General features: G+C 53.6%; 1 protein-coding gene across 2 annotated transcripts in view; it reads left to right on the top strand.

The window, feature by feature from the left end:
* PRKCB (protein kinase C beta) overlaps positions 1 to 23,509 on the top strand; it is a 100,433-nt gene that overhangs the window by 61,881 nt on the left and 15,043 nt on the right. For both annotated transcript variants that reach the window (XM_068422153.1, XM_068422152.1), the window contains exons 6-14: positions 647 to 803; positions 1,187 to 1,321; positions 3,210 to 3,306; positions 7,546 to 7,692; positions 13,853 to 14,026; positions 17,412 to 17,503; positions 18,389 to 18,451; positions 20,093 to 20,231; positions 23,387 to 23,467. In XM_068422153.1, the coding sequence (XP_068278254.1) occupies positions 647 to 803; positions 1,187 to 1,321; positions 3,210 to 3,306; positions 7,546 to 7,692; positions 13,853 to 14,026; positions 17,412 to 17,503; positions 18,389 to 18,451; positions 20,093 to 20,231; positions 23,387 to 23,467 (1,085 nt within the window). The remainder of the gene's footprint in view (positions 1 to 646; positions 804 to 1,186; positions 1,322 to 3,209; positions 3,307 to 7,545; positions 7,693 to 13,852; positions 14,027 to 17,411; positions 17,504 to 18,388; positions 18,452 to 20,092; positions 20,232 to 23,386; positions 23,468 to 23,509) is intronic.

Raw genomic sequence — 23,509 nt, forward strand, 5'->3', positions numbered from 1 at the left:
GTTTATAAATGCAGATTTGAATTTTGGCTACAGGTTTTATTCCGTGGAGCTGGAAATTGGGCACTGCTTCAGGACAGCAGTAGATGGCAGATTTTGGAGTGTTAATTTGCTTTTCAAAACTACCCGGCTCCCAACTTCACATCAGAAATGTCTTACTGGTGATTTGGGAACCGAGCAATTGTTTTTACTCTTGCTGACTCTCTGGCACCCACTCTCCCCATCCACAGCTGTTTCGTTGCTACTTCCACTGTCCGTGGGAAGCGCCGTCCCCGTGCTCCTGCCTCTCCCAAAAGAAAAGTGCAAATCAGTGCAATTCTGCTGGCCAAGGTGCAAGAGGAAACAAAGCAGCTTTAAACTGTTTAAAGCTGAGGGCAAACAACAAATCATCCTACCAGAAAGTGAAAATAATCTCCCGAGTTGATCCTTTAGCCTCCCCTGACCGTTAGAGCTGTATTTGCTTTGCATAGGCAACTGTGTGTCGTTTCTCATGTAATCTCCATGTCTGCATGTATTCAATTTTAATTCTGTTTTTAATCGCTATTTTAATCACTACTTTCACGCTTACTCCTGGCACACAGCAAAGTTGTTAATTGTTGGGTGTTTCTATAGTTTGAATGCTGAATCTAATCCATTTTCTCTCCCCCAGTAAGAGATGCTAAAAACCTAGTTCCTATGGATCCTAATGGCTTGTCAGATCCCTACGTGAAGCTTAAACTAATCCCTGACCCCAAAAACGAAAGCAAACAGAAGACCAAAACTATCAAGTGCTCCCTGAATCCTGAGTGGAACGAGACATTTAAATTGTAAGTACAAGAGAAATGTTTAAACTTGTAAACTAATTTTTCTCACCCCTAAGAATTAATGTGATTGTGTGTGCTCTGATTTAATTATTCAGAGCCATTAAGCTGATTCAACTGAGAAATAATTCTTTTCAGTCCTGTAAGCGTGACTCAGAAACGCTCAGACCTCTGCCCTGGCCCCTGGGCAAAGCCGAGCGTTTCAGGGCAGGAGCCCTGTGTTCTCTGTTTGAAAGGGATGTGGTTGGGCAATTAAATACTAGAGCTGAACGGTCATCAAAGACCATCCCTTCATTCTGCATCCGTGTTCTTATGGAGCATGGAGGGACACGGTGGTGTAGCAATGGCTTCCAGAGTAAAACCATCCCTTGTCCTTTCCTCTCTTCCAGCCAACTGAAAGAGGCGGACAAAGACAGGCGGTTGTCTGTGGAGATCTGGGACTGGGACCTGACCAGCAGGAATGATTTCATGGGCTCCTTGTCCTTCGGGATTTCTGAGCTGCAGAAGATGGGAGTCGATGGATGGTGAGAGTTGCGATTGTTTTAAAAACGCTGTGGGGGGAAAAAGCAGTCCTGATCTCTTTCTACACGACGGAAGATGCGGCAGCCCGTCGTGCCTTACCAGCATCCCTCTGTTCAGGGACCACGGGTCGTTTTGGCCCCCATGTAAGGTGCTGTTGCACCTCTCCGACTGGTGAGGGTCACTGGTGCTGTGGTGGGCTGTGGGGTGTCCCACGGAACGGCCAGGGGTGCTGGGACACCGAGTGCCCTGTGGGGGCTGGCTTTGCGGCGCCTCCTCTGTGTCCTCCTGCCCCGTGCAGGGGGGCTCGGGGGGCTTTTCCCTGGCACGGGCACACACGGGCTGGCTCTGCCTGGCGTTCTCAGCTGGGGGCTGGCGCTCCCCTGGGCTCTCACTGCACTGGGGACAGGAGGAGATGGCATCGCCTGCCAAGCAAGGATTTCCCAGCGTTTTCTGGTTGGATTCCCTTAGTTTCTGTTCTGGGGAGGCAACGTGGCTTGGTCAGGAGAGCAGGGCTGTGAGCGGGTGAAGGGCTGGGGGGACATTGTACTTTGTGGCAGGGACAGCTGTTTTGTAGCACGCGGAGTAGCAGAGCCGGTGCTGAGGGGCACTGGCCGACAAACGGAGGGATGCTACCGAAGTGTGTAATCGCCGTCGCTCGTTACCATAGGAAAGCTGAGCACGGTGGGTCCGTCACGCCCGCGCTGAGCGGGTCTCTTCATTTCCATTTTATCTCCCCCAGCAGGACACATGCCGCCTTATTTCCTTTTTTTTTCCTCCAGCCACTGATGCCGAAGCGCTGTGTTACCTTTCCATGTCAAGTGTAATAACTGAAAATAGATATTATATGTCTTTTGGAAACCAAAACCTGCATGCTATTAATTTGCATGCCACGAGTCGGGCAAACACCCTGGACTCTCTTCCCCACCATGGGAGCTGTACGTGGCTCACAGCAGAGAAGGGAGGGGAGGAGGCGTTAGCAGACGGGCCCTGATGGAGATACGGCTTCTCTGCTGGAAAAGGGAAGAGAACTGTCGCTTCCCCCCCAATTTCCAGTCACCTGTAAGGCTGCGTGTGCCACTGGGGTTGGTGCTGCTGGCTTCTGATGCAGCCCACAGCCTGATCGTTTTCCCAGCCTCTTAAAGACCCTGTAAGGGGAGATCTAAGTAGTTTTCCTTGTCGCATCGCTTGGCTGGAATAAGCTCTAGAAGGAGCTCTGATGTGCGTTTCGCATCTAAACAAGCGCAGTTAATGGAGACGACAGGCTCAGAGGAAGAGGCTGTCCACAGATGGTGCACACAGGGCTTTGTTCCTCCGTGCAGCCCCTGCAGATGACACCCAGCCGAGAACCGTCCCCGCTGCGGGAGGGCTCCCGGGGGAGCCGGGGCTGTGTGAAACGCCTCGGATCTGAGTGACATTTCCATGATTTCTGATAATTGCCGCTTAAACTTTTTTTCCCTTTTTTGGCGAGCATCTTGGCTTTGTGCTCGGGGCTGTCGGTGCCAGCCCGGCGCTGCCAGGCTCTGCGTGCTCTCCCCACGGAGCCCGGCCTGCCTTCGCAGCTGATGGGGAAGGGGCTTGTGCCCATGGCCGTCACAAGGAAAATGTGCTTTTCTGGTGGGTTTTGGGGTCAGGATGGTGTTTGGGAAGAGGCGTCAGTGCTTTGTGGTGTCTGCCGCAGCGGGCGGTGGACGTGCTTGGTGGGGGCCCCAGTGCAGCGAGGGACCCAGAAACAACCCTCCACTCGGGCACGTGTCTGGGAGCGGGACAGTTTGGGGGGTCTTCTGGCCGTGGGGAAGGGCCCCCTGGAGACAGGCACAGCGGGGCCGAGCTGTGCCCGCAGCAGGAGGTGCGGTCCCGTCCTGACCCAATGTTCTCGCTGTGTCCCCCCAGGTTTAAGCTGCTGAGCCAGGAGGAGGGGGAGTACTTCAACGTCCCGGTGCCTCCTGAGGGAGAAGAAGGAAACGAGGAACTGAGGCAGAAATTTGAGGTGAATTGATTTTTCTTGGGAACTCGGTGGTTTTCCTCACGCCTGCCTGACGTGCCCTCAGCCAGGGGCTTTCCCAGACAGGGCACGGGGAACGCGGAGCAGGGTATGGCCCATCGCTCTTCTCTCTCCCCACTCTGCACCCACTGCTGGGACCCGTGCCCTTAGCCGGTCCCTCCCGAGGCTCTCTGTGGCACGCCTGGCTCTGGAGCACAAGCTTTGAGCGGTGTTTGCAGAAGGTAAGTTGTTCAGTTACATTTATTGTTTTTCTTCTCAGCAAGGGTCATTAGACGTTGGAAGGGGCTGCCCAGGGCGGTGGTGGAGTCACCATCTCTGGAGGGGTTTGAGAAAAGCCTGGACATGGCACTTAGTGCCCTGGTCTAGTGGTGTCAGGGCAATGGTTGGACTCGATGATCCCAGAGGGCTCTTCCAACCTCAGTGATTCTGTGATTTAGCAAAAAAAAAGCCTCTCTGAAGATTTGAAGCTTTCCAGCGCTGGTTTGGCTACGCTGAATAATGAACAAGGACCATGTGGAGTGGGAAGCTTGTGATGGATCCATGAGTGGTTCCTGCCTCACTGGGTCATGTCACCACACCAGGCTGGTGCTTTCGGGGCAGGGGAGACTGGGGAGACCGTGGGTGCTGTGAGCAGGGGTCTGATGGGGTTGACAGGGTGGGTTTTAATTGTAACTCACGGAATGAGCCATCCGTCTCGCCCTTCTGGAGCACTCGCTTCTAATCTGAAGGTACCGTGACCCCCCTGTGCACGTGCCTCTGACTGTGTGTGTGGTAGAAGCAGGCGGGGGATTAGTTGGGAAAGGGAACAGTCGTTCCCGGTGCGTGAGGAGATGAGAGAGATGAAAATGATTCTTTGGCGCTTGCGTCAGGTTGAAAATACAACAGAGAACATTGCGCAATGCAGAGTTTTGTGTAACGTCCGCTTGGTGCCTTGTGCTCCACGAAGAGCGCGCTTGATCCCGCGTCTGCTGCCTGCAGGTAGGACAGAGACTGAAATCCCATCGTTTTTAAGGAGTTGTTTCTTCTTCCTGTGAAGAAAGCAGCATAGCAAACACCCCCCTCGCATCTGCGTTGTTTCAGACTATGTCCCTTTCTGTTAGGGCTCCATAAGTCACAATTTGTGTTTGCCAAAATGAGTGTAGTGTAGCTACATAAGGAGATACTTCATTTAATGTATTTCCCACTCTATATTCCAATTAAAGAGGGAGGAAGGCCCTGGCTGGCCCAGGGTGACCTGGTGTAACCGTGCTCCTGGTGCCAGCACGTGCACACGTTGGTGCAGCAGTCCTGAGGTGCCGTAGAATAGGATCTGTTTGTCTGTTTTTTCCTGTCATGCTGCTGATTATGAATTAATATAATTAACTAAGATAAATTAAGATATTAGTATAACTGAATTTGGAGCTAATCTCAGAAGGAAACCCTTTCTTAGCCGTTAGGTGTTGTGGCAGCCTCTGTACCCTGCCTGGTGCAGTGGGACCGGGCTGGGTGCTTGGGAGGGTGACGGCTGGGTGAGCTGGCACGGGCTGTCAGCAGTCCCTGAGGGCGCTTTGCACCGAGGCGATTCTTTTTTCTCCTTTCTTTTTTTAATCTCACATTTATCTCATTTATATATAACTTTCCTGAATATCCAAGAAAATAAGATAGTTCCAATACAACAGTTGGCGTACAACTGATGGTTGTCAGCTCTATAAAGAGCTACCTACCTGCTTTTATTGCCTTTCTTGATGTTCCAGTGGTGGTAAAATGGTGTGTGTGTTGGAAGTCAGATGATGAGTTGAGATCAGAAAATACATTGTGACAGAATCAGTGAGGTTGGAAGGGATCATCGAGTCCAACCATTGCCCTGACACCACCATGTCAACTAGACCAGGGCACTAATGCCATGTCCAGGCTTTTCTTAAACCCCTCCAGAGATGGTGACTCCACCACCTCCCTGGGCAGCCCCTTCCAATGGCTAAAGGTGGCATTGTCCATTGTCCAGAGGTGTCATTCCACTCTGCCAGACTCCATCTGTACCCTCACCTTGCTGTGTCTTCCCCTATTGCATCCTCCTTCGTGAGCAAGTCAGCGTTACACGGAAAGAAGCCCCTGGACAGCGGAGCGATGGCTTGTGTGGGTGTCTTGGGGGACGAGGGGTGCCCCGGAGCCTGGGTGCGATGCAGCAGCCGGGGTGCTGTCATGGCATTGCTACATCACCTGCCAGTTCTGCTTGGTCCTTATCAGCCGCTTGCTGGGACAGCTTGATAGATGTGAACGTCAGCTGCTCTTGCATAAATTCAGATGTAGTAAATTAACTATGACAAATGGAGCTGGATAACGAAGGTCAAGTGCGTTTTAGAAAGAATTTTGTGAGCAATATTTGGCACGCTTCAGTTGTAAACCTTAAAGAGGTCTCGAGACTCTGGGAGCGTTGGGAGTGCATTAAAAACGGGCTAAAGGGTTTTTGTACTCACTTAGAGGAAGACGCTGGAGACACTTGACAGCAAAAGCAAGACACGTCACTCGGGGGTGATGGTCTTTACATCTTCCCGACTCTTACTTCGGTGCTGCTGGGCTGCAGGCTCTTGGAAATGAGAGGTGTGCTGTGAGTGTCAGGCAGTAGAAGCATCATATTGCCCTTGAGTTTTATTACAGCTTGTTTTCACGGAGGTTAATTTAGTGTCAAATCTGATCTGACAAGATTGTTTCTCAGCTGTGATGCAGTGTTTAGGAAGCTTTCACAGAATGTCACTATTTTGCCTGCTGCTAAGTACACGTTTCTTTTGGAGATAGCTTTGAAATACAATGGGGTGAGGGTTGCTGAGGGCAAGTTACACAGCACAGGGCTGGCGGCGTGGAGGCGCAGAGGCTGCTCTTGTCCGTTTGCCCACGTTTGGGTCCCTCTGGCCAAGTTCAATGAGCAGCTTTCGGTCGGTGCCAGAGCTAAAGGCTTCGCTTGGCAAAGGCTCAAGCGGTGAGTGCCCAAGGCTGAGTGCTCTCCTGACCCGCGATGGTGGTGTTTTTCACCTGGGTAAGATTTTGGAGCTTGCCGTGCTGACCCACATGGCGCGGTCATCGTCCACCCTCGGTGCCTCATGACGTGTCCATTGGAGCTCCTCGCCGAGCACCAAACCAGGTCAGGGCTGCGGTGGCAGTTACGGTGTTTGCAAATCCTGGAGACCGTTCCTCTAGTTCTCAGTGCAGGAGTTTTTCAGCTGTCTGTAGGTGCTGCAGGTGACCTTGAATGGAGAATTTTACAGCATGGAGAACCTTGTAAGAACCAATTAAGAGCAGCAAAGGCTTGGAGATTACTTGTGAGGCTCCTATCTGGAGGAGCTGCGAGCAGCAGCCAAATTGAACTGCTGGAATCGGGTTAATGGAATTTCATGCTAGACTGAGCTCAGCGCAGGCCTTCCACCGGCGCATATTTCTAAAAATTAAACCCGAATAAATTGTGAGATAGCTTTTACAAACGGTGGTTCAGCAAATTAGATAGCCCCTGGACCACTGAGGAGGTGCCGAGCCGCTGGTGGGATTTGGTGTTTAAAAAGGGGGGTTTTTGTGACGCTCCTTAATAAGCAGTTGTGACTGCAGCAGCTCGCGCGGTGGCTCGGGGATGCGGGAGGAGGGTTTTCTGTTCTGGTTCACAATCACAGAGTCATAGCTCCTTCAAAATGGGTTTGTAGCTTCCGACATTCAGCCTGAACTGGCACGGGAGTGCAGTCCTCTGCGGTATCAGATTGTGACGGAGGTGGAGCTGGATGAAAAGTCCTGTGTTTTGCCTTATTGCATTTATATTCGCCTGTCCTGTTCTGGTGAGGTGAGACAGAAGCCAGCTTTGAGGAAAAAAAAGCTCATTTAAGCCTCTGTTCTGTGCTTTGGGTGACGTAGAGCATGTTACGGGGTAGCTCCCCGTGTCCCACCGGCTGCGGGAGGGGTAACAGGGTAACGGGCAGATGCGGTTCCCAGTTGCTCTCACACAGATTAACTGGGAACCAGCCGAGCACTGCAGTGTGTTGGGGCTGGTGACATCCCCAGTGCCCTCCTTGGTGCTGTCCCTGTCATGCTACGGAGACAGTTCCCGTAGCTCAGCGTAGCATTTCACCTGGGAAAGAACTGGTGAACGTGGGATTTCAGGAGCTGATGAATCCTGAATGGGATTTCAGGAGCCCTCGCTGGGTTTATAATGACCTTTCTCCCCACTGCTCTCAGTCATTTTTTTCTCTTTTCTCCCCATCTTCGCAGAGAGCCAAGATCGGAACGGGGTCCAAGGCTGCGGATGAGAAGACGACAAATGCCATTTCCAAATTCGACAACAACGGGAGCAGAGATCGGATGAAACTTTCGGATTTCAACTTCCTGATGGTGCTGGGGAAAGGCAGCTTTGGGAAGGTGCGGTGCCGCCGGCGCCTCGGCGCGTTCGGTATTTAACATCTGCATTGCTGGTGGCCACGGGGCTGCTCCAGCGTGGTCTGTCCTGGCTCAGCCTGGGAGCACTGGTGTCCCGGTAATGGGAGCCCAGTTTGTTGGCTTGTGTCACAGCGATGAAGAGCTGAGATGTCTGATCAGACCATCACAAAAACCAGACGCTTTTGGGCAGCGGGGTGTGCGCTGTGTCTTTAAAGCTCTTTTTTATTTGGCCATTTTTTTCTCTGGTAATTACAAATACACGTGAACATTTTAATTAACTTTCCAGACCAGTTGTGAGTGGTAACAGAATTTCATTCTTCTAGTAATTATGTGACTCGGAGCCTTCGTTTTTCCTGGGGCCTTGCCAGCTTTGTCCTGCTTTCCATTAGACGCCGCGGTCCTCGGGTGCTGCTGGGGCTGCCCGGCCCGGAGCGGGCAGGAAGGTGGCTGCTTCTGCCGTGCCCAGCACCGTGTTTGCTGGTGTGCTGGGTGGCCCGACACCTCTCTGATGAGCAAATCGCCTTAATTGCAGGGAATATTGCTCTGCACTCTGGGGCGGGCAGCGGAGGCAATGCCAGGGGAGCGATGCTCCACCGTCGCCTGCTGAGCCCAAGGGGTGAACCCGCCTTTCCCAGCTGGTTCCCGCAGCCTTTTGCCGCTGGTGTTTGAGCTCTGGGTGGTCCCAGCCTCCCTCGACGGGTGTTTGCTCCTTTTCTGGGGGTGGAGAGCTTAGAGATCCGCTGAGACATCTGTGAGAGGAGGAGGACGGGGCGGTCCTGATGGTCCCCAGCACCCCGAGCGCAGCCTGCAGCTCCCGTGCCAGCGGAGGTGCCTGGGGTTGGCAGCCTGGGAAGGTGCAGGGTGTTGTGCCCACGCTGCTCTCAGTAAGGTATAGATACCCTGGTCTTGTGTCACTTTGTCCCCTCTCCCTCCCGACGCCTCGTCCCGTTTAAACTCCGTGCCTGGCATCTGCAAACTCTGCAGTTGTGTTTTTTTCACCCCCTTCTTTCTTTTAATTTGAGAAGCGTTAGCAAACCCTTCAGTCGGCATCTTGGCTTATGTAAGGGAGTGTGTGACAGAAACCGTTCCCTGGAACAGCATGTTATAAATATGCTAATTAGCGCTTATTAACACAGCACGTTGGTCTCTGCGGTGAGGTGCCGGCTCACCCTCACGTGTGCCTGTGCCCGGCTGGGGAGCGCTCCCCGGCACCCTCCCCGCTGCCCACCCCGGCACGGGGACACCCCGGTGGCAGGGCGGGGGGTGCCCGCTGTGGAGGACACTTTGCTGTCTGGAGGTGCCAGGGCAGAGGTGCCCAGCTCTGTGCCATGCTGGCAGGGAGAGGAGCCCGGCTCCTGGCAGGTCACTGCCCTTGGCCGTGTCCTTCTGTCCTTCTTCAGGCCTGGCACCGCCTGCCCCCGTGCCTGGCTGTGTGCTGCCAGCCTCCCTCTGCCAGGCCCTGCTGCTGCGTTCAAGCAGGCTGAGAGAGCTCTTGGAGCTCATCACACTGCTCTAGTGAGTCTCTGTCTGAGGCATAAGCTTGTTAACCCCTTGGCAGCACTAGCTCAGATTTACTGCTTAGTATTTTCCTCTCTCCACCGCTGCAGCCGTCCAGGGCCAGCAGCACCTACGTACTGGCCTTGGCGGAGTTTAATGAACTTGCTTCCTCTACGCTCAGCGTCAGAATATCCACAGTTATTCTGCTGGAGCGTGCCCAAACAGATAGTCCATATTACAGGAATAAATCAAGTTAAACACCAGCTTTTTCTGCACCAAAAAAAAAAAAAAAAAAGAAATTTACAAATGCAGCCTGCTTTCCAGCGAGCGAGCTGGCAGATGGAGTCCCCGCAGAGCCAGGCAGGGAGGTTTAGGGGGTGGGAAATTGCTTTGGTTTGGAAAATAGCTCAGGGGTGGGGGCTCGGGCGTGCGTGGTCCTGGCTTGGCGTGTTCAGCCCCAGGGCGCAGGGCGACCCGCAGTGCTCCTCGGTGGGGTGGGGTGTCCCCAGGCTGTCCCCAGCTTCTGGGGTGTCCCCAGGCTGTCCCCAGCGATGGGGCTGTGGGGGGTGGCAGTCCTCCACAGGCTGGCACGGCGAAGGGAGATGTTCCTGACTGAAGGCGGCAGCACTTGGCACGGCCCGCCCTGCGTTTGCTTTGCTGTAATATAAATAGAGGAAAGTTAAATTATGTGGTTTGCTCATATTTTTGCAGCTAATCAATCTACCGTGCTGTCAAGCTGTCAGTCTTTTCTGGGGGTTTTATGGTGTTTTTCTGAGCGGGGCCGATCCTTTTGCCTCTGCAGTTATGGATTGGAGTGCAATGGGAGACCGTTTCCATGTCCCGTGATAATCTTCGAGCTGTAAAACACTTTCCTCTCCTGTTTTGGTACGCAACGTGGTGGCAGGGCTGGTGGTTGGCACGCTTGGGCAGGGACTTGCTCTGTGACGTGCGGAGCTGCGCTCTGGCCCCTGGGCACGCGGTGAGGTTTGGGGGCACGCTTCCTCCTTCACCAACACACAGCTCTGCCCAGGGCGTTACCAGGCTGCGCTGGGTGCACTCGCTTGTTGGCATCGTTGTGTTTGGAGCCAGCTCTGAGCCAGCCCTCGGCACACGGCAAGCACCTACCGTGGCAGGGTTGGAGGCAGCCCTGCCTCTTGCCCTGGTGAGGCCACATCTGGGATATTGTGTCCAGTTCTGGGCCCCTCAGTTCAAGAAGGACAGGGAACTGCTAGAGAGAGTCCAGCGCAGAGCCACGAAGGTGATGAAGGGGGTGGAACATCTCCCTTATGAGGAGAGGCTGAGGGAGCTGGGTCTCTTTAGCTTAGAGAAGAGGAGACTGAGGGGGGACCTCATTAATGTTTATAAATATGTAAAGGGCAAGTGTCAAGAGGATGGAGCCAGGCTCTTCTCAGTGACATCCCTTGACAGGACAAGGGGCAATGGGTGCAAGCTGGAACACAGGAGGTTCCACATAAATATGAGGAAAAACTTCTTTACGGTGAGGGTGACCGAACACTGGCACAGGCTGCCCAGAGAGGTTGTGGAGTCTCCTTCTCTGGAGACATTCAAAACCCGCCTGGACGCGTTCCTGTGTGACATGATCTAGGTAATCCTGCTCTGGCAGGGGATTGGACTAGATGATCTTTCGAGGTCCCTTCCAATCCCTGACATTCTGTGATTCTGTGAGAACAGGCCAGGTCTGCTGGTGCTTGTGCAGCCCTGGTGCCTGTCGCTCAGGCTACAGAAGGTGTTTTCTCAGTTGGCCGTAGCCCAGAGCCTGCAGTCTCTTCTGCATATGCAAATTAGCAGTGATCACAGCATCCTGAACGGCATTCATCTCACTGTGCCCTTCTGGAGCTGCTCATTGCCAGCCCAGATGTGATACGGTGACGGGTGGTTTGCAGCATCCCTCTGCGCTCCCACGCTTGGCCTCTCCGCCCGGGCTGTCGTGCAGCTGCGAAGCCCTTTTGCCTCTGACGTTTCAGTGGTGCGGGGCCGGGTGGCTCAGCTGTGGCTCGGGATTGCCGTGGCATTGGGAACCTACAGCGTGAAACATTTACAGCCCGTGTACGCCCTGGAGCAGGGTTTTGCATTTGACATGTACACCAGCCAGGCTCCACGTCTCGCTGCGCGGCAGAGACCGAGCGCGCTGGGGTGGTGGGAGCCGCGTCCCGGCCGGGTGGGACTCACGCCCTGACATCCCGGTGGCACCTGCCACTCTCTGGGGTCTCCTCCTGTGCAGATCAGGCTCTGATCGCCTCGGCACAGTCCAGCTCCCTTATCACAGAATCACAGAATCCATGAGGGTGGAAGAGCCCTCTGGGACCATCGAGTCCAACCATTGCCCTGACACCACCATGGCAACTAGACCAGGGCACTAAGTGCCATGTCCAGTCTTGTCTTAAACCCCTCCAGAGATGGTGACTCCACCACCTCCCTGGGCAGCCCCTTCCGATGGCTAATGACCCTTGCTGAGAAGAAATGCTTCCTAATGTCCAACCTGACCCTCCCCTGGCCAAACTTGAGACTGTGTCCTCTTGTTCTATTGCTGGTTGCCCGGGAGAAGAGGCCAACTCCCAACCCGCTCCAACCTCCCTTCAGGTAGTTGTAGACTGCACTAAGGTCACCTCTGAGCCTCCTCTTCTCCAGGCTAAACACCCCCAGCTCCCTCAGCCGTTCCTCGGAGGTCAGACCCTCCAGACCCTTCCCCAGCTTGGTTGCCCTCCTCTGCACTCGCTCCAGCACCTCAACATCTTTCTTGAAGTGCGGGTCCCTCTAGGCAGTAGCAGATGCCGGGTTCGGAGGCTCCCTGGTTCAGTTACTTTTTCTCTGAAAGGGCTCTGGGTAGCGAGGCAGGTCTGTGTAGAACTGATATTGCATATAAACAACTTACTCCCAGGTGACAGGCTTCATCTTCCCACAAACTGTATTCTTGGAGCGGTCGCTTCTCTTCTCCGCCAGTTGTGAACTGCTAAAGCCCATCTGCTTTCATCACGTGAAAATCAGCCCCGTTCTTTAGTACCTGAGCTTGGTGACTTGTTAAACCTTAACTCATGAAAATGGTGAAGACAAACAGAAGCAATGAACTGAAACGGTTCAGTTTGTGCGAGGGCGGGCGGAGGGGCAGCGTGCGGTCGCTGCAGTCCCGTCCCCGCTGATGGAAATGGGGATGGCAGTGGGTTGCCAAAGCACTTGGCTCCGAGGAGCCCCGGTGCCTTTCCCGGCTCATCCTGACCAGCAGCGTGTCAAGGACAGCCAGCCTCTGCAGCACCATGGCCAAGCGCCTGGAACAAGCCAGAGCCCTGGGCCACAGGCTTTCAAAAAGGACTCGTCCCAATTGTACTGTTATTTGTACTCTAACAAGTGGGTGGGCACCTCACTCCTTGGGCTGTGTCCCCTGCCTTGTCCCCAGTCCTCGGACTGAGTCCCTGCCTTGTCCCCCCGGGGCTGGCACACCGCTGCCCCCTCCCCAAGCCCCAAAGGGGGCTGCACTGGCCAGGCTCCAGCTCCCCGGGCAGGCTCGGGGCTCTGCAGAGGAGCTGGGCATGTTGCAGCGGGGAGCACGTGGCTCCAGCCCTGTGTCATCTGCCTCGGGCCAACAAGAGGGCTCATTCCGCTGCCTTGTGTGTCTTGAAAGTCGCCCGTGCTTTTCCTCTGCCAGTCTGCTACAGCCTGAAATGCATTTCGGTTCCACCCTATTGATGTTGACTTCTCGTAATTTATTTTCAAAACATCCGAACTCCTGCTCCTGATGTGACTGGAGGATTTCTGCAGACTCTTTCAAATGGAAAGCAAGTCATTTCCACTGAGCGCTCAGATCTAACGTGATGAGAGAGGGCGAGGAGGGAAAATGGGAAGCAGAGTGTGGTTTCAGAGTCTGTTTGTTGTGCTGGCAGCCCGAGGAGCGGCTTACGCTGGTGGAGCGTGGTGGAAGGGTTTGGGATCCTCACTGGGCTGATGGGATTAATGAGGGAAATTTGCACCAGCAGCAGCAGTGCATCCCATTTCTTGTAATAAATAAACCTGCAAATGGGTGAAACCGGTTTAAAATGGGAGGTTGGATGGTTTCATCTGCATGAGAAAGGCTTTGAGTGGGTGATGGACCGGCAAGTAACGGGGCTTTGATCCCTGTGCGCGTTGTGGAGGGGGGGATGAGGCAGAGAAAATCTCACTGTTTTTTTTTTTTTTTCCTCCTGGCTCTATACTGGCTCTTTTCCACTTTAAGTTTTTACCATTTCCTAATGTGATGGACTCTGTGTTCCAACTCTTGACCCCCTCCCCCACTGCTGCTTGCACCCTGCGGGTGCTGAACCAGGGCCTGACTGGGAGGTGGAAGGTGGTGGAGGGTGATCTGTGGCTCAGGCATCAGCAAAGCCTTCGGGCTGGGTTCCTCGAGGTGGTACGGTGGCAAGGAAGTAGGTATGTTACTAGTTAGGCTTAGGTTTCCTCTGGGATCTTGGAAATACCGCTGGTACCTTTCTGATCGTTTGGTACCCATTTGGTACCCTTTAAAACCCATTTTCAGGGTTACAAAGGGACGCCCAGGACAGTAACCAAGCCGTTGTTTTAACTGTTGGCCGTGGCAGTCTAGAAGCTTTGCAGATCCCTGTTTTCCTTTACCCCGTGTGTCCTGTCCCTCGTGCAGGTGATGCTGGCGGAGAGGAAGGGCACGGACGAGCTCTACGCCGTTAAGATCTTGAAGAAGGACGTCGTTATCCAGGACGACGACGTAGAGTGCACGATGGTTGAAAAGCGCGTCCTGGCTCTCTCCGGGAAGCCTCCGTTCCTGACCCAGCTCCACTCCTGCTTTCAGACGATGGTGAGTGCCAGTGCCGCAGCCTGTCCCTGGGCACAGTGGGCTGGGGATGCTGCTGGACCCTGAACGTTGAGCGGGGGAGTCTGACCCTTTGCAAAACGGATTTTAGTCACTTGGCTTCGCTGGTGAGTTTGTGGGCAGAAACCCTCTTCTAGAGACCCAGTGTCACCAGATACCCAGGACCAGTGCCCTTCTGGGTGGCTGCAGGGTGCCCGGGAGCTGTGTGGATGGACCTGTAGGGACTTCTGTCCTGGGCACGTGTTCTAGCTTCTCTAAAACATACCTTTGCTTCTCTTCATGTTTGTTTTCTGGGTATACATCACTGTGCTTGCAAAAGCAGCCGTGTATTTTCTGCCTCGGCAACCTCACAACTTGTCCAATTTACTTGCAAAAGTGCCTCCGTGAGCAAAATGCGTGTGTTAAGCTGGAGGCGGCAATGCCACTATCGGCACCCCGGGGGTTTGTCATCAGGGAGCTGCTGAATGGCCTTAGATGTTATTTCCCAGCCCCGCAGGTGCCCCCCAGCCCACGATGCCCGTTAGGGTTTGATAGCAAAGCGCTGTGCTTCTTCTCAGGATTCATTCTTTTGGCCAAGAAACTGAGTGGAGGGTGAAACCTAATATGAACCACAGGAAATTCAGTTTGAAATGGGCTTGTGGTGGGGTTTGTATGGATCAGAAGCGGGGAGGGGGAGCGGGGAAGGGGACAGGGAACATTTATAGCAATCTGTGCCCAGCCATCGGGCAAGCTGTGAATGAAAGCGTCCAGGTCCACGTCAGCGGGAGCAGGGAGAGGGGATCAGCAGAGTCCTTTAGAACGATGACAATGCCAGCCAGGAGGATTACATTTTAATATTATCCCAGAAATTTCATTTACCAAACACATTCAGTGTATTCCAGCCTGCAGACGGGCTTTGCAGCACAGTAATCAAAATGTGGCAGGAGAAGCTATTTCACACAGCATCTCTCCAGCATCTGAAGTGAGTCAGCGCAGGATTATTCCTGGCAGACCTGTAGTAGCTTAATAGTAATCGTATTTGTAATGTAATCAAAATGTATAGCAGGGTGTATTATCAAACGCTGGCACAAAGCACTTTGATTTCTGGGAGCACAGTCCAGAGCGCGCTTCTGAGCCGGGGCTGTTCGCTCAGCGGCTGGTGGGAGAGAGAAAAGCCCTAAATCTGCGTTTTAAAGAGTGGAGATGAGCAATGAGAGAGCTCCTGTCTGGAACAGGGAGAGGAGCCTTCGCCCCGGGCTGGATCCTGGGGTGCTCTGCCCCAGCGAGGGCCTGGGTGTGAGCCTGGGCTCCCGGGAGCTGGGGTGAGCCTGGTGGCCCCGGGTGAGCCGTGCCTTCGCTGGCCACCTCCCTTCCCACTGGGGCTCGGCAGCCGCAGTGACACTGAGAGCTGATAAGTGACGGGTGGGTGGGGGACTCGGCTGTGGTCCTGGCTCTGACTCTTGCTCGTGGTGGGGGGTCAGGCAGGAGGACGCGAGGAGAGGTTCGTTGGAGGGCAGGCGTTGGCAGGAGCCCCAGGAGCCGTGCCTGGGCTGGGGGGTGTTTCACCAGCTCCGTGCCAGTCTCTGCACGGGGTATTTACGGGTCTGTAACTGCTGTTGCTCAGTGAGTTCGGATGCTCCAGCCTCAGACAGACCCCGTCCTCTTCTGCCATAGGAGCCAGGCCAGCGCTGCGTGCCCAGCCCTCTCCCCCAGCCCGTAGGCTGCCCACCCATCTGGCTGCTTTATTCGTGGTGGTTTTTTTTCTCTGAAGCACCCGCGCTCTCTCCTCCACCCAACCGAGGAAAGCTTGAACCCTGCTTTTAGAGCTCAGCTGGCTGTTTCACGAGACCATCTTCTGAACATTCTTCCTCCGTGAAGCTGATCGATGTATTTAGGCAGCAGCTGTGGACGAGCACAATATTGCTTTGCTTTCCAGTGACTGTCCCCGGCTGACTGGCGTGGCGGTGGCTGCTGAAGGTGACTTTGCCTGCCCCGTGCCTCGCTGCTGAGCTGGGCAGGGGCAGTCACTCACAGAGGGACACGCTCTGAAATTCCCACTCATCCGAGGAGCTGAAATCTGTTGTCTATGCCATCAGTGCCACATGTTTTACACAGCCTGGTCGCCCCCTGGGTGCTGTATTTAATTACACCCGAGGCCGCCCCGCTGTCAGGGTGCGCTGCGCATCGTCGGGCTGTGCTGGAGCAGAGGAGCTCATTACCCGAGTTACTCCTTAGCCCTTATTATGGTAATGCTCACATTTGCATATCTTCTGAGCTCCTTGTCCTTACTGTCTTAAAAGCAGGGCCAGGTTTATTTAACGAGGAAATGAAGACTGGGAAATATTACAAATTATTACATAATCCCATCCGAGGAAAGCGGCGTTTCAAGGGCACGGATTCCCCAGGGTAACGGTGTTGCCGGTGTGGAGCTCCTGCTCGCCCAAATCCTGTGTCTCCCAGGACTTGCAGGGCTCGTGCTAGAGCTCTGTGTGAGATGCGGCCCGATAAGATCCAGCTGCTTTTGTTTTATTAATCCACGATTCTGAGCTTTGTGGGACCTCTCTGGTCTTGTGTCGTGCCTTCTTGCTCTTCTCGGGGTTGATCGTGACATCCCTCTGTACTCGGCACTGGTGAGGCTGCACTTTCAATCCTGTGTCCAGTTCTGGGCCCCGCACTTCAAGAAAGATATTGAGGTGTTGGAGCGAGTCCAGAGGAGGGCGACCAAGCTGGTGAAGGGTCTGGAGGGTCTGACCTACGAGGAACGGCTGAGGGAGCTGGGGGTGTTTAACCTGGAGAAGAGGAGGCTCAGAGGTGACCTTAGTGCAGTCTACAACTACCTGAAGGGAGGTTGTAGCGCAGTGGGAGTCGGCCTCTTCTCCCAGGCAACCAGCGACAGGACAAGAGGACACAGCCTCAAGCTTGGCCAGGGGAGGTTCAGGTTGGACATGAGGAAGCATTTCTTCTCAGCAAGGGTCATTAGCCATTGGAAGGGGCTGCCCAGGGAGGTGGTGGAGTCACCATCTCTGGAGGGGTTTAAGAAAAGCCTGGACATGGCTCTTAGTGCCCTGGTCTAGTTGCCATGGTGGTGTCAGGGCAATGGTTGGACTCGATGATCCCAGAGGGCTCTTCCAACCTCATTGGTTCTGTGATTCTGTAGTTCCAACCCCCTGCCATGGGCAGGGACACCTTCCACTAGACCAGGTTGCTCAGAGCCCCGTCCCTGTTTGATGGGGCTTTATCCATGCAATTCATGGCAATTATTATTAATTATTTTTCATTGCCATGACAAATATAGACTGGAGCTGTCAGTTGCCTTGGTCCTTATTTCCAGCCCCTGCAGATTCCCTGCTCTAATAATTCTGCCGCTAATTATTTGCTTTTTTTCCTTTAGGATCGCCTGTATTTTGTGATGGAATACGTGAACGGTGGGGACTTGATGTACCAGATCCAGCAGGTCGGGAGGTTTAAAGAGCCCCATGCTGTGTAAGTTCAGTAGCCCTGGTCTGGCACCTTCGGGGTAGGTACTGGATGTACTTTGTCATATAGCTGGAAACAGAGTCGAAGCCACACGCTTTCGTGGTGCGAGTCCTGGGCAGAAAGGGAGGGGAGAGGAAGGACAGCAGGAGTGGGAAGATGCAGGATGATTCTTTGGTGCCTCCAGCTCATCTTTGGGATACGTTGCACTTGTTGATAGGTAAATAACTGACCTTCGTACAAGCCCCAGGCAGGGGGGTTTGGAGGCTCCCTGGGGGTTGGTGGCAGCAGCTGGTGGGCTCCACTGTGCTACAGCAGCCCCTGTTCCCCCCATGCCCTTCCCTGGGATAAAAGAGGGACGCTGAGTCTTTGGCTCCTCTCCTGCGGTTGCCAACCCGAGTGTTACCTGGTGGCTTTTGGCTCCTGCTCCCTGTAATCTGGATAGGGCAGAATGTGTCTGTGAAAGCCTTTGTGTGCTTGAATACCAAACACAAGCAGTGAGCAGAGCCCGGGGGGGCCTGTTCCTTAAAGCAGGCGGTGGCAGTGCACATTGTCTCCTCGGCCTGGAGATGACAGATAACTTTCCGAGCCGCCTTGCCAGCACACGGTAACGAGCAGCTGTAGGTCCCAGCTCTTGCTTAATGAGGATTTGTGTAACCAGAAGCGACAGCCCCCTGCTAGCCCCCAGCAGCCGGATCGCAGCCCTGCCCGATGCGAGCGGAGGGTGGTTTGTGTCATTCTTGTGGGATACTTGTCCGGTGTTTTTATTTTGTGGCTTTCTCCTTTGGTCAGGTACGCCCAAGGCGTTTTGTTTAGCGCAATTGGATTTGAAAGGTTTTCATTTTGATTCATCTCCTTTAATCATCAATTTTCCTTGTAAATCTTTCATTTCAGATTCTACGCAGCAGAAATAGCCATCGGCCTCTTCTTCCTGCAGAGCAAAGGCATCATTTACCGGTAGGTGAGCAGGTCCCTCCTGCCTCCCTTCCCCGAGCGCCCCAGGCGCAGCCAGAGCGATGTGACGCTGCGGGGCTCCTGCGGCCCCACCAGTGCCACAGCCCGGGGCTGGCAGCTGCCCCTGGTACGCACACCCGGAGCGGAGCCGGGGGCCTCGCGGTGTCCCTGGTTTACGAGAGGTTCTTGTCTTTGTCCCTGCTCTGTGGGAAAGCAGCGTTGGTTCCTCTCTTGCCTCTGTCACATGTTTCTCTCCATACGACACACACGCTCGCTGGCAGCACGGACCACTTCTGAGCCACGTGTTTCGCTGCAGGGCACTATTTTCTTACCATTAATACTAGAGTAAGTGCTCATGAATGGCTTGTTCGGAGATCTGCAGCACAAGTCTGTCACTTCTGGTTCAGACACCGAAACTTTTTCTGTTCACAACACGATTACAGCATCCAGGGTGAGCTGGGTTACTGCCAGGTGCCGGACCGGGCTCCGAGGCTGCTGGTGGAGCACTGAAACCAGTGTTCCGCTGCCTTCCCTGCTCGGGAGTATTCCCAGAGCCCAGGGCAGAGCAGAGCATCCTGATGGGTGTCAGATGCCATTAACTGCTCTGCAAAAAGACATGCCAGCTGTGCTGCTGGAGCTATGAGATGCTGAAGACTGTTTGGAAGATGAAAGAAGTGGAGCAAACCTGACGTGAAGGATGTTTTTTGCCATCAGCTGCTACAGAGAGATTCTAGGTCTGCCGGTCCCCAGTGCCCCTTCTTCCTTCCTTCCCCCGAATCCGGATCCAGGCTCCTGTCCGTCTGCCTTTGGCCCATCAGGTTTCTAAGCACTGACACAATAATTGGAAAAAACAGTCTTAAAAAACAAGAAGAAGTTGTAAATTACGCTGTTCCTTTGGTTGGGCTCTTACTTAGCCAAGGTAAGCCCCACGCAGCGTGCGGCCCCAGGGCTGCTGGGCAGGCTGTTCCCATGGGGTATTTCGTCCGGGGTCCCTAAGCAGGACTGCGTGGTGGTTACGTGGCTGATAGTGTATAAATTGCACCTGAAATACTGAGTGGTTGCTGCAAAACCGTCCTTCAGGCTGGAGCACCCACCTCTGGAGAGGGGCTGGGGGTCAGGTCAGGGGCTCTACAGCTGAAACTGTCCCCACGATTTATGCTAAAGAGCAAAGCTCCTGCGGGGTTGGGTATAACTAACAGGTATTCTGTGGGCGAGGATCAGAGAAGCACGGCTGATTTGGATTTTCATGGGGGAGCATTGCACAGGTGATGCAGGGACTTCTGCTGAGTAGGTACTTCTTCATTGCTGGGGAGCTTTTTAAGTACACTTTGATTTTCATAGGCACAGAAAAAAAAATCTATTAAATCTGTCTCCCTGCTAGATGAGAGTGTTTTCTGTCGTACACTTAAAAGCGATTTGCCCAGCGTGATGTTCCCGTGGGTTAAAAGTAAAATAAACACTTCATCCTGACAGCTCTCTGACTTATTCCTACTCATGTCCCCAAACTTTATCCTGCAAAGATAAAGGGTGTGGGGCGAAGCCAGAGCTCACTCGCCAAAGAGCACCTGGAGCCAGGAACCTCGTGTCTTTGCTGGGCAGCTTCACGCGTGTCTTTAGTGTCACTGGTTTGCTTTCTCTTTCCAGAGACCTAAAGCTGGACAACGTGATGCTGGATAGCGAGGGGCACATAAAGATCGCGGACTTCGGCATGTGCAAGGAGAACATCTGGGACGGGGTGACCACCAAGACCTTCTGCGGCACCCCGGACTACATCGCCCCTGAGGTAGGAGGTGAAGGGGAATAGATGCTCCGTGCGCCTTTCAGCAGCTTGTCTGGTGCTCCTTTCCGTGGGCTGACTTTGAGCAGCTCGCTGAGAGAAACAGGGACGTTGGTGAATTCCCTGTCAGCCTGGAAGGTTCATCCCCTCACTGTGCATCCCTGCAAAGGCTGCAGCTGCCTTTAAGGGAGCAGCAATGCTGGATCTGCCTCTCTGGCTGCCTGCCCTGCTGCTGCCTCGAAGGACAGAACAGCCTCCGTGCTGGTCCCTGCGGCGTGTTTTCCCTCTCTGGGTGTTTTTCCTAGGTCTGTGCCGCTGGTATTCCCGTGCCCGTCCAACCCTTGGCACGCTCAAACCCTCTGTGGGCTGCTCCTCGCACGCCTCCTCGCTCCTGGGAAAGACGAGCCCAGGAGCTCAGCTTTGCCCCTCGCCTTCCAGCACAACGTGACTGGTGGGAAGAATGGCATTACCAGTGGGTAGTGTCTCCATGTGAAGTGGAAATCTTTAGATCTCTCCAGCTTGCTGCTTGCAGCAAAGGGCTGCGAGCCTGATGAGGAGAGACTCCCTACATACAGCTCTAGGTCGCTCCAAAATCACTTTGCGTTCCGTTATTGTGTGATGGAGTCACATATGACACTTGCCTGAAGTGCTCTATGGGTGCTATTTAATGTCACGCTTGTGAAATTCAGGTAGGTGATTATTCCCAAACGCCTGTTCCCTTAACATAAAAATATCCCTCTCAAATCTTCTAGCTCTGCTGAATTTTCAATGATGAGATTAATATTTATTCGTTTAAATATTTTAGCGAAAGAGATTCTCTTTGCTAGGACATAGTTAGATGCGCTTGTATGCTAAACTACATTGTGTTTTGCTGCAGCCAGCGAGGTTTTTAATTACTTGTTTGAACGTGTATTACGTACCCTCATCCTACCAAGGGTAATATTGGTGTTCTCTTGGTACGTAGCTCACTTGCTCTGTGTGATTAATACTCTTTCAAAGCAGGACAAATGACCAGTTCTCTTGGTATTTGCCTGAGCATTATCACTTAAACTCTTATTTGCTTCTCCTGGCTCTGATTTTTTTTTTGCCAAAAGAAAAACAGAAAATGGGAAATTAGGCTACAAATCACGACGGTACCCAGGAACGGTGTGAAAGCCTGATGCCAGTGGGTCTCAAAAGAGGGAATGTGCACAGTCCCTGCTTTGGAACTAGCCCAAGGGGGTGTGTGGCTCTGCCGTGCTCTGCGGGGTGGCCGGGCCTGCGGCAGCGCTGGGGTCCCCGCGTGCAGCTCCGCTCCAGGGCCCTTCTGCTGCACCCAGCTTCCTCCCGTTGGGAAGCCACAATGTCCTCAAGCCAACGTGTCTGCAGGGCAAAAATGTCCCGTGATTTGCTTGGCCCATTTTAAGGGCTTTTTCTGTTCTGAGGTCCAGCTCTGCGTGCCAAGGTGACGGGTACTGAGGGCAGGTGCCCCCACGTGTGTGATTTCCTCTGAACAAATCGTGTTCTTCAGCTGGTGGGTTCTGACCTTCCCTGACGGGCAGTTGGCGACTTCAATTCTCAGGGACGACTTTTCTGCGAGCATTTCTTCTAAGTACTATTTTCTTTTAAAGACCTTTATGGTGTGAACAGTTCACACCTAAATTTTCCAGAGCGCTCGTAAATCACCCAACGAACAAGAGGGAGGAACTCCAAGCGCGCTCGGTCAAGGGGTCTCAGAGCTGAGACTCGATGTCTGTTCTCGGTGGGAAGGGCCAGGCCTGACCGTGGGACGCTGCCAAGGCTCTCAGAGTCGTGTCACCGCGTTTGGATGTGTGCCTGGACCAGGACCAGGGCAGAAGAGAGGGCTGGCATCGGTCTCGGTCTCTAATCCTGCCTGGGTGCTGGTGCTGTCGCAGGATGGAACTTGTCTCTTCGTAGGTGGGGTGGCAGCACCTGACTGGCATCTCGACGTACCTCCGGGTCGGATCCCCTTGGACGCTGCAGGGGTTTCTGCAAGGACGGGGCAGCTGAACACGAGCACTCCCGAGGTCGCAGGCGTCACCTGCAGCCACGAGCCGCGGGCCGGGCCTTGCTCCGGAGCAGACCTCTGGGCCGGGTTGCTGCCTCCATTCTCCTGCGATTAGCATGCGATTTGCATTTGTGCTCAAGTACAGGAATCTTTGCAGAATAGAATCCTGTAATTAGGATGAATAAATTGCGTGATTGTTTTGCATTAAGTAGCAGATGGCGAAGCCCGAGGCCTGTCAAACCCCAGGCGCTGAAACACCACCCAGCAGCAGCCACCCAGCAAATGAACCAGAGCTTGAAAGACCAGCTCCCCCAGGGCCGGGTCCGTCCCTCTGCCAGCCCCTCGTCCTGTCTGGGGGGGTCTGACCCCTCGCTGGGCTCAGCTCTAGGTGCCCCAGGCCCCCCCACATGGGGGTGAGGTCTAGGCGGGTCAGCTGCGTGGCTTTGCTGCAGGGTCATACGATTATGGAATCGAGGGTGTTTCAGGTTTTGCAGAGTGAATCATGGAAAAATACCAAAATTCATCTTATCCAAAATAAATGTTGATGTTTTTGAATTTAAAAAAACAAACAAACCCCAGAAGTTATCTCCTAACTCTGAAACAACCACACTGCTCAGGTAGGGGTAGGGCCGTAGGTATTGGGCTGTTTTGTGAGGGATGCTCTGCAATAAATAACAGAAAGCAGCCTGGAACGTGGAGGGGTTTGATTACCCATATGCTGCAAGTCTGTTTGGAAGGGCCACGTACCATCCACGGAGGGCCAAACTGCTGTCATTTCAAACCAACTGCACTGGAGTCGGTGGAAAAAAAATCCCACAGTGCATCAGGGTAAGCAAGAACAGTGGCGGCTGCTTCAGCGACAAATATGCTGAAGCTTCGTCTGAATCAGAAGGAATCTGTCTCAAATCACAGTGAATATTCTGGGGTTTTTTTTCTAATATTTAGTGTACATTTGAAGGCTGATGACTTTTTAGTTACCGAACCTTTTGCCTATCGTGTGTTCTGTTTATGACTCTGATTTCCCACCACTCAGGGAGCGGTGTCTCAGTAAATAACCTCGTCCTTTTGACCCATGCTACAGCTTGAAATCAGTTTGCGTCGTGCCAACAGGTTAAAAATGGGAGTGTAATCCTGCTGTTTGTGTTGCTTTCAGATAATTGCGTATCAGCCCTATGGGAAGTCCGTGGATTGGTGGGCATTCGGAGTCCTGCTCTACGAAATGTTAGCTGGCCAGGTAATTGAGTTTTAATTGATTCCTATGGGATTGTGTTAAATT

Source organism: Nyctibius grandis, chromosome Z (assembly GCF_013368605.1).
Source record: "Nyctibius grandis isolate bNycGra1 chromosome Z, bNycGra1.pri, whole genome shotgun sequence".
Classification (NCBI taxonomy): Eukaryota; Metazoa; Chordata; class Aves; order Nyctibiiformes; family Nyctibiidae; genus Nyctibius; species Nyctibius grandis.